The following is a 15303-nucleotide window of genomic DNA, read 5'->3' on the forward strand; positions in this document are numbered from 1 at the left end:
CGCTCTCCGCTTGTGATTATGCCGTTACAAGCTTCAAACGTTGTATTTATCATCTGAATTTGCCGAAACAAGTTTAATATTCTGAAAGCCAAGACTTTGTTTATTTGAAACCAGATGAAAACAAACTGTAACTGACCCTGCCGTGTTATCTATGATTACTATACGCCTTACATTCATAATGTCAGCGGAGGGAGGGGAAAAGCAGAACAGCAGAGTGGCAAGGGAGAGCTGTCTTCTTCCCTTTACAAGCTTCAAAAATGTATTTATCATGTGATTTGGGAAATAAAAGTTTCATATTCTGAAAGCCAAGAATTTGTTTATTTAAAAAATGTTTAAAACATCCAAAATAATTGGCTCATGATAGGCCCCCGATCTCCGTAGGCCCCTGGGCTTCAGCCCAGGTCAGCCCGTGCATTAAGGCGGCCCTGAGTAGGCCGTCTGGTGGAGAGGAAAAACATACAGCAGGGACATTATCTATTCGAGGAGATGGAGATGACGACGAGGACTTGCTACGTGGAGGGGAGCCAACGGCAACCGGACAAATACATGAGGGAGGCCCGATACGTCACTCATCTGGAGGAGAGGACCAGGCGCGCGTAGAGCAGAGTGTAGAAGTGTGATCACAGAGCCTGCCGAGGCTATAAATGACTTTGATTTGTTGTTTAAATAGGGGGCCTACAAAACCTATCAGCCCCAGGGCCTGATGGCAGGTTAAGGCGGGCTTTATGTGGCGATACCAGAAATTCAGTAGCTACTACCAATACCATGGAAATTACAGTTCTCTCAAATATCACAGGTCATAATATGCTCTCAAATATATTTGTTTATGTTAAAACAACTCCTTCGAAACAATTGTATTTTTCTAGTTTCTCGCATAAAACCTGTTTACAAGATTTCATTTGAACACATCATGATAATGCTACACTTTACCTTCACCCAATACTTTTTTTATTTAATGAATAGAGCTTTAAAGCATCATAATGTTACTCAATGCAGCCTTTTTAAACATGATCTGCTAGCTCTGTGATTAAGCCAAGTGGGAACGTGATGCCCGCTGGCTGTTGTCAGCTTACATTACCAGTTCTCTTTATGACCAACTTCTATACGGATTTGTTGTATTTTCCTATGAAGCCTTATCAGAGAGATGAGGGGACACTGCTAGGCTTAATCCCTGATAAATAGTACCTTCTCTACTGTAGAATAGAGAGTTCGCCATTTTTTTAAATTTAGGCATCAGCTTTGTACCAAAGTATGTGTTCTTGTGATATCCCTTGTCCCACTAAATGAATAAAACATCATCTTAAAAGTGTAACACAATGAAACATTTACTGTGAAACAATCTGAGACAAAAATCTCAGTGACGCACAGAAGAAAATGGGAAAAAAGCTTTTACGCATCATGCCTGTTAACATAACTTACCGTTTCCACTGCCACATGACAGCATTGCACGCATAAACTATTTCAACTCTTTGGTAGATCCTGTTTTTGTGTTGTGACGAGACGGATCAACAATCGAGCATTCTCATTTTCTACAGATTTATATGGTTTTGTGTATTTTCCTTTTTTTTTCATTTGCTTCCAAGAATTTGAAAATTAATCCGAAACATTGTAAATATATCTGCTTGGTCACATTCAGATCTAATAAACTGTGTCGTGATAAAACACATAAACCTGCACATTATGTGTGCGAGTGAGAAAATAAAAAATAATATTTTTTCCACCTTTTAATATTGATATCTATACCATTTACCACAGATAACCATGTAAACAAACACACTTTAAATCAAAATCATACTTAGCAGTCCATCCATTTTCTTATTTTGATCCACATATTCAATTGTCCTTACTGTAGTCTTTGTTACTGTGCTTCCTGTATAATGTTCATTCTTCTAATTATATTCCATCTGTGCTTTTTGCTATCGCTATTGTGTCTGTTTTTCTATGATATCCTCTGCCATACTCATTCATTGTTCCTGTGTTTGACATGTGTATCACTTTCAAAGCACAGTAGCAATACTTCCGGCAAACTTGCTCAAACCAGACTTCATTTTGATATCAACACCTGTAGAGTTTTGTGATGCCAAATCATGCCAGGCCTAAAGTAGAGAAGTGCATTTTGAATCATGCATGCTTCTGACATTATCACGGACACAAAATCTAGCAACAGACAAAAAAACACCTACCAAAGTTTTACCAACCGCCCCTGTGGTAGATACTGCAACAGATTTCACTCTTATACAGTATCATGGTGAGAAAGTTAGTTTATTTTCTCCTGTTTTTCCTTGTATGATTGCATACATGTGGTCTGTTTGAATAAGGAGATTTTATAAGATTAATATATTCATTATTGAATCAAAATCACAACATTAAACAGCCAAATACATTCTTTGGGCCCTTAAAATTCCCTATTGATAAATCTCTAAAATTACCAACTTTGGGTCCTGGGTTCACGCTGTTACAGCCGAGCGTTTTAATCAACACAAGGCCCACCTGCTGGACTGTCTTGTGCTTCAGAAGAATGCTGGGATCTACCCACATCATGTATACATAAACCCAGTGCGTCATACAGGGTCAAAACCAAATGTATTAAAGGTGAAACTCTATGCTAATTTTCATGGTCATACTTGTATTTTTGGGTTTGTACTAAATCATTGTTTACTTGTTTTGATTTTTTTTTAATCCAGTGCTACCTACTTTCTCAGTTGGTAGAACCAGCACATCATTTGATTGCACCCATTTTTTATACAGTAGTATAAATATAAGGCACAGGCTCTCCCACGCTCACTTCCTGCATGAACTTTGATCCTCAGTGGTGTCTGAGTTTCTCAGGTTGTCTCCCCCTCCCCGCCAGTCTCGTCTTCATGTTCCTCATTTAACTTTTTATACAACCAGCTGCTTCTGTTTTAGAATAGGGGGTAACAGCTAAATGCATTGTTTATGTAATTATTATTTAGTATACATACACTATATTATTATTAAATTATTGGGACACTCTTCTTAATCATTGAATTCAGGTGTTTCATTCAGTCCCTTTGCCACAGGTGTTTAAATCAAGCACCTAGCCATGCAGTCTGCCTTAACAAACATTTGTGAAAGAATGGGTCATTCTAAAGAGCTCACTGAATTTGAATGTGGTACTGTAATAGGATGCCACCGTTACAACAAGTCAGTTTGTGAAATGTCTTCTCTCCTAGATATTCCACGATCAACTGTAAGTGGTATTATTGCAAAGAGGAAACGTTTATGAACCATAGCAACTCAGCCACGAAGTGGCAAACCATGTAAAGTTACAGAGCAGGGTCGCCGAGTGCTGAGGCACATAGTGCGTAAAAGTCGCCACAGCTCTGCTGACTCAATAACTGCAGAGTTCCAAACCAGCTCTGGCATTAATATCAGAACCAAAACTGTTCGCCGGGAGCTTCATGGCATGGGTTTTAAGAGCAGAGCAGCTGCATGCAAGCCTAACATCACCAAGCACAATGCCAAGCGTCGGATGGAGTGGTGTAAAGCACGCCGCCACTGGACTCTGGGTTTGGCGAATGCCGGGAGAACGTTACCTGCTTGACTGCATTGTGCCAACTGTGAAGTTTTGTGGAGGAGGGATAATTCTATGGGTATTTTTTCTGGGGTTGGCCTAGGCCCCTTAGTTCCAGTGAGGGGGATTCTTAATGCTTCATCTTACCAAGTCATTTTGCACAATTCTATGCTTCCAACTTTGTGGAAACAGTTTGGGGAAGGGCCTTTTCTGTTCCAGCATGACTGTGCCCCAGTGCACAAAGCAAGGTCCATAAAGGCATGGTTGGATGAGTTTTGTTTGGAAGAACTTGACTGGCCCGCACAGAGCCCTGACCTCAACCCCATCGAACACCTTTGGGATGAACTAGAACGGAGATGGCTAGCCAGGCCCTCTTGTCCAACATCAGTGTCTGACCTCACAATTGCTCTTCTGGATGAATGGGCAAACATTCCCACAGACACACTCCAACATCTTGTAGAAAGCCTTCCCAGAAGAGTGGAAGCTGTTATAGCTGCAAAAGTGGGGACCAACTTAATATTAAGGCCTAAGAATTTGGAATGGGATTTCATAGAAGCTCCTGTAGGTGTAGGTGGCCCAATACTTTTGTCTGTATAGTGTATATTATATGTTTCGTTGTTGGAGGAGTTCAGGACTTAAGTTTTTCATTGCCATATCTACACTGTAGCTACTGTGCACAATTAAGCCTTTGAATCTTGAATCTTTGTTGCTACGTACAGGTTTGTAACGTGCTGTGCACCTGTACATACTGCTATTGCAGCCAGAAAATAATTGTGTGTTACATTTAATCTCTAGAACACATAATATGCAATACTGATGAGCACCTCCATAGAAATATAACCATGAAATACCCTCCCACATAACCCAATATAAAAAGTACTTAAGTTTAGTTCGGGACACCTAGGTTGTAATGACAACACTTTTACAATACTGTACATATGATAAACAATCAAACTATGAAAAACAATATATGTTTGCATGCACACGTGATATTTGTTAAAAACTATATACTGGCTTATTACTGTGCTATGTCCTCTGTGTTGGGAAGATAAGGCCTTATCACTGTCCTTTACTAAAGTCGGAAAGAGACAAACTTCCATTTTGTTTGCAGTAAGAAATGCAGCAATGAACACATATCATTAAAGGGCAGCAGCGTTAAAAGCTGAGGCATCAAACACAAATCTTTATCATAATTAACAACCTGCTTCAGTTGATCCTTATACAAATAAATGTTATTTCTATTTTTAAAGGTCCTTTTTTTTCTTATGGATATGTATTTTGGCAAATGTATTCCCTTTGTATCGCTGCTCATACTTAAAATAGACATGCAGGAAATTAGGAATCACTTTCATCTTTATTTTCAACATATATGTTGTTATACAATGGAGCTTCTTATTAGCCATTATATTTAATAAATAGAACATTTCAGTAATTTAAATCTCTTACACAGCTACAGTAAACAAATATATCAGCTCAAGTAAGAACACCAATAACCTCAGCAGTTCAGAAAATTAATAAATGTCAGTCAATAAATACACAAAAAAAACATGTAAGTGGTTTAAACACCGCGCAATTCCCTCTGTTGAGGTAAAGACTTTTCACTTCTTTATAAGCGAAAGGAACTCCTTCCTGGTGGTGGGATTATCCTGAAATGTTCCCAGCATTACACTTGTAACAGTGCTGGCGTTTATCTTCTGCACTCCTCTCATCACCATGCACATGTGGCTGAAATGCAAAAAGAAGGAGATTTAAATTGGTGTAAAACAGATCCATGATAATATGCCTTATGAGCTTGTGTGATACATTATTGGTGCAAATAACTCGGGTGCAAACAGCATGTTTGATGTAGCACTATCAAAGTAGCCATGATATAAAAAGAGCTTTAGCAAAATCGTTAAACAAATAATTTAATTATAGGGATGAAACAAAAGTTAAATACTCACCACTGCTACTCCAGCCGGCTCCAGCGCCTCAGAGATGGCTGAAGCAATCTGTTTGGTAAGACGCTCCTGAACTGTGGAGAAAATGAAAGTATTATATGTTGTGTAAGGAAAAAGACAAAAAATAACACAAAATAAGATTATAGTTGAATACCTTGAAGTCTCCTGCTGAAGATCTCAACAATTCTGAAATGATACAAAAATCGAAATAAAAAAAAGATCATAAGTGAGTGTGCTTTGGTGTGTGAGTGTTTTTTTAAATGTGTATTACCTAGCAAGCTTGCTGAGTCCAACTACCTTCTTGTTTGGGAGGTATGCTATGTGAGCCTGAATAATAGAAACAAATAGTTCAAAATGCAGTAATTTTTCAGATCAAATCCAAAAAGCTATAGTATCTTAGAATATTTGAAAGTAAAGTTAAATTTCAAGAACTTTAAATAACGTTGTCTATAGATTACTTTGCCAAAGAAGGGCACCAGGTGATGTTCACAGAGAGAAAACAGCTCGATGTCCTTCACCATCTCATCGTGGTTTTCATCGAAGATTGCGTCATTCATGATATCTGTGAAAAAAAGAAAATAGGTTTACCCTTCTCTATTCATACACAAACAAATTAAAAGTGGCTGAGGATACGTTTGAGCATAATGTTTATCGTGTAAGAGCTCAAGAATGTGCAGTTGTCTCGTTAGAAATGAACAGTATTATGAACAGCACGCATGAAGAGTGCATTGAGCAGTAAAAGAAAAAAAGAAAAGCGAAAGCATCCTCCAGTTTTGCTCTTGTACTCAGTTGTGGATGCATCAATTCTAGAAAGCTGAATCAGGTTTTGGATGATAATGGATCAATCATGTATCGATACAATTATCTTATAAATAACAATTTAGAACATTTTTATCTATGTTTTAATTTGGTTTTGCAAAGTTATGAAAGCAATGTTTAGGTTGAGCCTTATGTTGCCTTAAAAAAAGGATCAGTCTCTTCCACAAACTGAGGCTTACAACTTTTAGTTCCTGTACTTTAAAAGTCAGATCACTGCATCCCTACTTTTACCACTTTTACCAATAGTTGTTCTGCACTTCCTGACTCCAATAGCCCAGAGCTTTGTTAACATTTATAGAAGATGGAAGGTGTTGCTCAGTGCAAACAAATGCAGTTTAAATTCGCACTGACTATTTAATGATATTCCAACACTTATATAGCTGTCCATTTAATGTATGTTTCAGTCAGCTGTTTACACTGGAAACAAGAGGAATAATGTATTAAAAGGTCTGTTAATCAGTCAACATCAATACTAAGAACTTTGGTCCACATGATGAAGCATCTTTATATCCAACTCAAAAAGCTCTTTGTTGTAGCGGTTGGTGTTAAGGTTGAATAAGAGTTAGTTTTCTATTATTTTCCCCAGATTTAAATGCACATTCCTTTTTTTTATTCCTAGAACTGTATCATGGGTTTTCTCTACATAGTGTCACTAGGTCTGATATTTTACTTGGAAGTGTTGACAATATGACAGTCAATATTAGTGTGACCAGGATCCTACGATAACCATAACCAGGTTGTGTGAAGCGATATACATGAAATCTTTATGGTAGTTTATGTTGTTTTATATAAGAATATGATTCAAAATGTGTTTGTATAATATCATTGTCTCTACTATAAACCAGTCCTCTTGAAGTAAAAATCCTTACTTTTCATAAAAGACTAACTGGCTATATCTTGTGATTTTGCTAACAGTCAAAATGCTGCCGTGACTAATAATGCATCAGTAAATGTTTAATGCATTGAGATTTGAAAACATAGTCTGCCCTATTTTGTTCATTTAAATGCATTTTGTTTCTATCAGCAAAATATCACAGAATCATAAACCAGGATTATATCTCCCTTGATAAATTCACCATAACCAAAAGATGGATTAAACCTCACTTTCCGGTTAATGATTGTGACTGTCACCAGATGTCCTCATGGGGGCTGATATAAGACCAAGTACGCATAATTCAACTTTGTCACCAAAGTTTCATTCTTTCAGGACTTTACCTTTAAAGGTTGAAAATGAACCCAAACAGAAATAAAATATCAACATACACACATTATATCTATTCATGTGAAGCTTGTAACTGTATAATACTTTAATTATATTGATTAAATGTATATATTAAGTCATGTTGATTTTGAATACCTGTCTTTGCTAATGATTTAATGTGTTGTGTAAGAGACCACTCCACATTTTTCTCAAAGGTCACCTATTATGCAAAATCCACTTTTTCATGTATTTTATACATGTTTGTCCTGGTCCATTTATATAAAAACCTGTCTGAAAATGAGCTGATCAGATTTTGGCCACTTTATGATGTCATAACGATCTTTTGGCTTGTGTAACCATTAGCCAATAACCAACCAAGGTAACCCCCCACATCTTATCACCAGCGACGTGCAGTCAGGGTAGGCAGGGGAGGCAGAGCCTCACCTGTCATACTCATAGACTGGCCATACTACAATGTAACGGAAAAACAACTAAAGAAAAACTAAATAGTAATAATAATAAAATGTCTCCACTGATCTGTGTTGTAAGTGTGATTTATGTATGATTCCAATCGCTTTTTATAGTCAAAATCAACAAATTTGCAGAGCTCCGCTACAACTACATGGGAGCGATGAGGAGTGAGGCAGGGACGAGCTCTGCCTCACGTAAGCCCACAGTAACTTGCTGGAGCGCGGGCACTAATTTAGCGCGGGCACTTATTTTGTGAGCGCGCTCAAGCCAGTTACTGTGGGGTGAGGTGAGGCACAGATGAGCTCTGCCTCACCTCAAAATGCGTCACCTCACAGAAACTGGCTGGAAAGCGGGCCCTAAGCGCATGCCTGTTACCATCTCACTGTAGGTCACCAATGTAATGTTTGTAGATCCCTTTATTACATTTATCCTCGCCATCCATAGTCTCTAAATAACTTATTTCACGTATATGATATTTAGGCTCGCCGTACATCGGCAATGAAAAAAGCACCAGGGGAGGCAGCCATAACCTCTGCCGCACTGAAGGGGGCGCACGTGAGCCCACAGGTCCTTGTTGCTACTGTTATTCTACGCAGAGACGGTATATACGCGAACAAACAAACTAGACTTTTGAAACTAGAGGAAGATAAGGAGGACTTTTACAAAAAAGTAATAGAGATTGTTGTCCAGAAGGATAGCATGGACTTCATCTTCAAGTCAAGGTAAGACCACATTGGTAATGAAAATTGGTTCTTACTAAGAAAGAACAATCCAATATTTAGATTGTGGGTATCCTTTTGTTGAACGGTCTGTTTAAAATGAATCGAAACATCAGACCAAAAAAGCTTTTGAAAATAACAGAATATTTCGATTAAGGTCAGAATATAATATTTGTAAATCTGACTCTGAAAGAGTCAGTGCCTCACCAGCCATGAACCTCACCGCACGTCACTGCTTATCACCCTAGAGCACCATTGTGTTCTTTTTAACCAAATATCTCTCAGAGGGGCGTGAGGAGTGGCATTTTATTTTCATCTAAAGTAACAGACACAGAATCAGCATTTTTGAAACAGGGCTGAAACAGAGGGGATTATGGGATGCTACAATGCATGATCTGTTTGGTATTTCGAGCCAAACACTTCAGAGACATGTTTTGTATATATCTGAGACCAATTATATATGAATGAAAAACAGTATAATAGGGGACCTTTAAATCTCAATCTCTACATGTTTATAGAATACAAATGTTTTTACACACATACCCAAGGGTGTAACTTTGGTTTGAGAAGTGGGGGGGACACAAAACAGGGGGTCCTCCGCAATGAAACATTGTTCTCGATTTAATTCCATTTCCTGCCTTTCTACAAATATATATTAGGGACTATGTTAACTAATCCAAGAAAAATGTGTAGTGTATATATAATGAGTAAATGTATCTATCCATGAACCTGTTTTATTTGTGATGACCTCACATCCTATAGGGGGGTCCGGATAAGATTTGTTTCTTTAAATTTAAGTTAAAGGCATCAATCTGGTGCACAAATTAAGAGATTTATGGATACAGCTCTCAACACTCATACGAAACAGAACTGTATATATTTCAATACTCCAAAAACCATTAGAATATGCTCACAACCAATAACACATCATTGATATACTCCTCTCTCCTATCTTTATCTTACCTAGTCTGCATTCTTTCTTTATTTATGCATATTTTACTAATCACTCCCCTTTCAAACTGTGTTTTTAATTTTAACTTATTTTGAACAACTATATTAAATAGATGGAAATATTTGTTTAGACCAAACCGTTTGAGACCCACTGAGATAACTTAGACTAAAGTTTACTTTAATATAATCACTCAGCGAGTCCTTTACCTCCCTGAGCTGACGTTATCTCAGTCCGACAGGAGAGGACTCTCCCTCTCCTTATTGTTGAAACAGCTTCTAATCTCCGTTAGCTCCGAGCTAGCACCAGATGCTAACAGCAACCCCCGTAACTCTCTCTGTCTCTCTCTCTGTCTCACACAAAATGCGCTCCTGCCACACACACACACACACAGACGCTCCTCCGTGACGATGGCCACTTGCGTAAAAATAAATAAATAAAAACATTTGAAAAGTGGGGGGGACACAAACGGGATTTTGAAAAGTGGGGGGGACATGTCCCCCCTATCCCCAGTGGAAATTACGCCCATGCACATACCTACCCAGAGAAACTGATAATGCTGCAATGGTCTCTTAATTGTTTCCAGAACTGTACATCCCTTTATTTGTATGTTTAAAATCATGCATCAAGTTATCTCGTAAATTACATGCATATTAAATAAAATAAAGTCAAACTGAACTCTTTTACTATTGCTACTTTAAGTGACGCTGCATTTGGATGAGTTGTTCAAATTCAAACTGCAGTTTGGCTTTTATCCATGTATTTTATACCCGTTGTGTTTATTCTATTATCTTTGCTTTTTATAATGTGCTTCCACTGTATTTATTCTTCAATGTCTTTTATTTTATTTTGTAAAGCACTTTGGGTTGCCGTGTGCTGAAAGGTGCTGTATAAATAAACTTGCCTTGCCTATATGTTGATGCTAATGGTAACATACGTTTACTGTACATTAAAGACTTTGAATGCAGGACTTTTCATTTTAACAGAATATTCCACACAATTGAATTTCTATTTAACCTAATTAAAATTATCCATGTACCTCCCACAAATCAATTTCAGAAACATAAAAACTATTTTGCCTATAAAGATTTTGAAATGACTTTTATAATTGTCTGTTTCCAGTAGCAGACTTCAGGATTCATTCTTCCCTGTTCACCTCTGGTAGGAAAATAATATTACAATCAACATTATTGTCAGTTTGGATTCATAATGCTTCATGAACATGATTTCAGAACACTTCTAGATGCATACCGTTAGTAAAAAAAAAGTGTATCATCCCAAAAAATGTAATGCTTGCAAAAACAACCGATTTCCATCAACTTTTATGTAAATATGTTTATTTCAGAAATGAATATATATATTTATTTATATAAACTTACATTGCACGAACAGTTAGTGCAGACAAAGATGAAGGTGAAGAGGTTCACAGATACGTTAACCAAGGCTGCACAGAAAAAAAGAAAGAGTAGAAGAGTTGGGACGTGCCAAACCAGGGATCCAAGAGATGATCACTTTTCTGCACCGACAGTAACGCCTGGCCCATATTGGGCTGTAAGCTTACATTGAAACGTATTGGTGCAGGTTTTTTGATATGTATAATATCCCACTGGTGTGTATTGCCCTTAACAGTAAAACATATTATAGGGAGTGCAAATAATAAATGTAAAGGTCTCATCTCGTCACAGATTTAAAATAAAACAAGTGCTGGAGACCTCATTCAGACATGCAAGGAGCTCATATTAGTCACATATATTATATAACCATTCACAACATTTATGAAAAAATAATATTTTCATATTAACAATACTTATAAATGCAGGACATATGGCAATATATAAATACATATTTAAGAAAATTCCAGTGGAGCGTTTCACAGCTCAGATCCAGTTAATGTGTTGGTCTACATGATCCTTTCAGTCTGAAGGCCAGGACTTGTGGGGGCTGGTGGGGCTTCTCGGCTGCGTCTTTGGACTCCCCTGGAAGACATTAAACACGAACAATATTTCAATACCCTGCAAAGGATTACATTTTGGATGTCAGTTGGCAATTGTTTTATCAATGTACTTAACTTTTTAGAAAATCGATAACTTGGTTTGATTCATTTTTTAGGGAAAAACAATCTAAATCATCTGATTAGAGCTTCTTTAATGTGGGTATTTTCTGACTCTTCTATAACAGTACACCTCATATTTTGTTGTTTGGACAAAACAAGAAATTTGAGGAGGTCAAATGGGCTTTGGGAAACTGATTGGAAAATGTCTCACAACAAACAACTAATTTCCTAGTTTAATCGAGAAAATTATCAACAGTTTTTTATTCCAAAATAAAAATAATAATATGTTGCAGCACTGTTATTAAAATATTAATAAAACAAACTTGACGGGAGCTTGACAAAACCTATAGGGGGCAGCAGTGCCCCTTCAGATAGTGCTGCCCACACCCAAACTAAAGCTGAGAGCTGCTGAGGAACTGATCCAACCCACAGATACAACCCAGATATGCTGTAGTGTGTCCTGCACAGACGTCAGCCTTCTTGCGTACATGCCATTTCCCAGCAGATTTAAAGTGGATGGCTTTCAAACCTTTTAGCTCATAAAACCAACAATGAATCACTTCTAAAACATTAACTCTTCACTCGAAATGTGTATTCTTTCTTTCCATGTTGTTTAAACAAAACCAGACAAGTTTGCATGAAAACTAAAAGGTGTATTTACCATATTTTAACCTGTTATTTCAGTTGTTTTGTTCATTCACATGTCATTTATACAAGTGAGACTAACCCATCTCCACAGAGGAAGAGGAGGGGGTGGAGTGGGACTCACCACAGCAGGCTGGGTCTTGGCATAGTTCATATGGGCGTAGAGTAGCACAGCTGTGTCATTGTGAGACGCCTCCAGTGCGATGGAAAGAGCATTGCTGCCATCCTACAGATAGAAGAAAGGAGAAACAGATCAAGTAGGAGTTTATTGACCCTTAAGAAAACAGAGGGCTTTTCACTTTGACATTGACCAGTAAACTTTATCTAACTACTTACCAGGAAACCGTAACGCTTTGCAACGAGTGATTTTAAAGACATTGGAGACTCTTTTTGTTCTCTAATTTGCATTCACCGCATTAACTATTTATCATGGTGTAAACTCGCCTACCATTGTTTAGCTAACAAGCTGTCCTGACAATACACACACACACTTTATGTTGTTACTTAGACCTAATTAGACAGTATAATTAAACCAAATAGGTGGACGCTTCCACCTTGACTTTCAAACGTAAAGCTTAATAAGGTTAAGCAATGGCCCTGCATAATTGTACATATAACTCTACTGTGTTTACAGTGATGGTTTTGCCATGCTGTTCTGGGTTTTTAGAGGACAGCAAAAGTGGGGGATTTTCGAAATATTTTACACCCCCCCCAGTCCTGTCATTCCAGCTGTGCTGCACTGAAACACAATCCAGGAGCTCCTGCACTGAAGGACCAACTCATTCATTGCACAGATGTGAATTCTCAAATATCTGTCTGACTGGCCTCTCCTCAAGCATGCAGAGCAATCCTCTGTGAAATCAATTTAAAACACAAAGCGAAGAAATGTCCCAAGCAGCGAATGCGAAGTTTTTGTTTTAGGCCGAATTTGAGAAAAAAGATAATGTACACGAGCAAATCTACAACTATGTGATACAATTAATAAAATAACTTTGGTACATCATGTATGTCAGTTCGGGACAAAAAAGTTGATATCTTACATTAATGCAATTTTTTCATTGTTTTGGTTTGAGGAAACGAACAGCTGCCGACTTGTGAATGGATCATGTGGTGAAGTATGCAGAGGACTCGTGCAAGAGCCTGCAGGGCAGAAATCTGCAAGTCTGCGGTTGTTAACAGAGGAGTTGTGGCTTTTTAATTCATCCCCTGAGGGGCTTGTGAGTAGCCCAGGGATTGGGTTTTCCTGTAAACAGCACTGATTTCAGTAAAAGGCAGAAGAAAACTAATCTGATCGTGGCTCTTTAGCTCCAACAAAGGAAATCTTGAAAGAGAGAACCAAAAAAGAGGTGGCAAGGAGAGGAAGCTGGAGAGACCAATTTCCCATGAGAAGCCATTTCCTCAGCACAGATTAAGCTAAATCCAGACAAGCAAGTATTCAGATGTTTTCAGCAGTCAGACAGTCCAACAGCTGGCCTCATCTGTAGGCTCGGCTCAAGTTACTGAAGACATCCCCTCAATCTGCGCATCAGCTAACTGTAAAAGCCTTACATTGTCAACAATGGATATGTCGCAACCAGGTTGCTCCAGGAGCAGTTTGACTATCTCAGCCCGGCCATGTTCACTAGCACACATCAGGGCTGTGGATCCCTCGTCGTCCTGCACGTTGACGTCAGCGCCGCACTCCAGCAGCGCCCGCACCATCTCCTGACGGCCGTGGCTAACAGCTAGCATCAACGCTGTCTGGCCCGCCTGCAAAGGTAAAGGATTATAAACACTTTTGCCAGTCTTCATTTGCACAGCTTCTCAAGTCACTTGTTCAAAGGGTCAATCAAGGGACTTTTGCATTTTTGCATAGGTCATTCATCACATAAACACCTCAGTCTAAAAGCTCATTCTGAAACACAGCAGAAAATATGAGTTCAATCCCTGATTCTAAAATGTATTGTGTGCCTCGTGTTTTGTTCCCCACGGCAACAATAACAAGCTTCAGTAATTGAGTTTATAGTCAGTGATGCTATAAATTCAGAGTCCTATGACTTGGCAGTGTGAAAGCCTGTCAGGCGCTGTGTTCCAACACATACTCTACACAACCTGATTAGATCAGGCAAAGAGATAAAACCACTTAAAAAGTCACGAATGTGTCACGTTACCCAACACATTTCTTTAACCCAATCTGATTTAAAACATATTACTCAACTGGCTCTGAATGTCGTGCTTCATTACAACAGGAAATGCTCTTAACAGAGAATAAACGCTTAAATCCCCAGAACACTGCCTACCTTCACTCTAACTAGCAAGGTGTTGAAGTGAAAACTAGTAGGGCTGTCAACAAATCCATCGGATGACAGGGGAAGATAAACCAGCCACAGTAAACTCAGTGTACTGTGGCTGGTAGCCTAAATGAATTATACAGATACATATGAAAAGCTATTTGTGGCATATTCAATTATTTTAAACCAATCATATCAACAGACTTAAAGCCGACAAGTCCATTCTCATATGATTTCAGAAAGTAAATCAGGCCTCAAAGCTGTTGCCATGGTGTTTGCCTGCAGTAATATTTTAAACAAAATAATGCCATGTATTAAACTAAAGATATTAAAATATTACATTTGACCATTTTGATTTGTTCACAGTCACACTACCAAATAGTGATGCACTGTCAGGCTTTATATGTCACCCTTTGTGCAAAATCCACTTTTTCATGTATTTTATACATAAACATGTGTCCCCTCTGTGTAAAGAGATTCTGAAAGTTTCAGGAAAAATATTTGATCCGATTTTGGCCACGTTATGATGTCATAACGATTTTTTTGGGTTGTTAACCATTAGCCAATACCAACCAAGGTAACACTCCCCCCCTCTTCACCAGGGGTTGTCCTACTAAAGAGAGTTCTGTTGCCGAAGGGCATATCGACTAACTGACCAGAAGGTGTTAGCTCTAAAATGATTAAGTCATGTTGAACTACTT

General features: G+C 38.2%; 2 protein-coding genes across 2 annotated transcripts in view; both read right to left on the reverse strand.

Annotated features, from left to right (window-relative positions):
• Positions 1–5133: 5133 nt before the first annotated feature.
• On the reverse strand, positions 5134–11177 carry LOC117544216 (GTP cyclohydrolase 1-like). Its single transcript, XM_034213074.1, is given in 6 exon segments — positions 5134–5260; positions 5462–5549; positions 5630–5661; positions 5747–5802; positions 5934–6037; positions 11147–11177. Coding segments are annotated over 6 exon segments (438 nt in total).
• Positions 10955–15303, reverse strand: part of kank3 (KN motif and ankyrin repeat domains 3) — a 30909-nt gene continuing 26560 nt past the window's right edge. Inside the window, 3 exon segments of the mRNA XM_034213127.1 lie at positions 10955–11610; positions 12457–12558; positions 13881–14081. Of these exon segments, the coding sequence (XP_034069018.1) occupies positions 11548–11610; positions 12457–12558; positions 13881–14081 (366 nt within the window). The 3' untranslated portion in view covers positions 10955–11547.

This window comes from Gymnodraco acuticeps, unplaced genomic scaffold (genome assembly GCF_902827175.1).
Source record: "Gymnodraco acuticeps unplaced genomic scaffold, fGymAcu1.1, whole genome shotgun sequence".
Lineage (NCBI taxonomy): Eukaryota > Metazoa > Chordata > Actinopteri > Perciformes > Bathydraconidae > Gymnodraco > Gymnodraco acuticeps.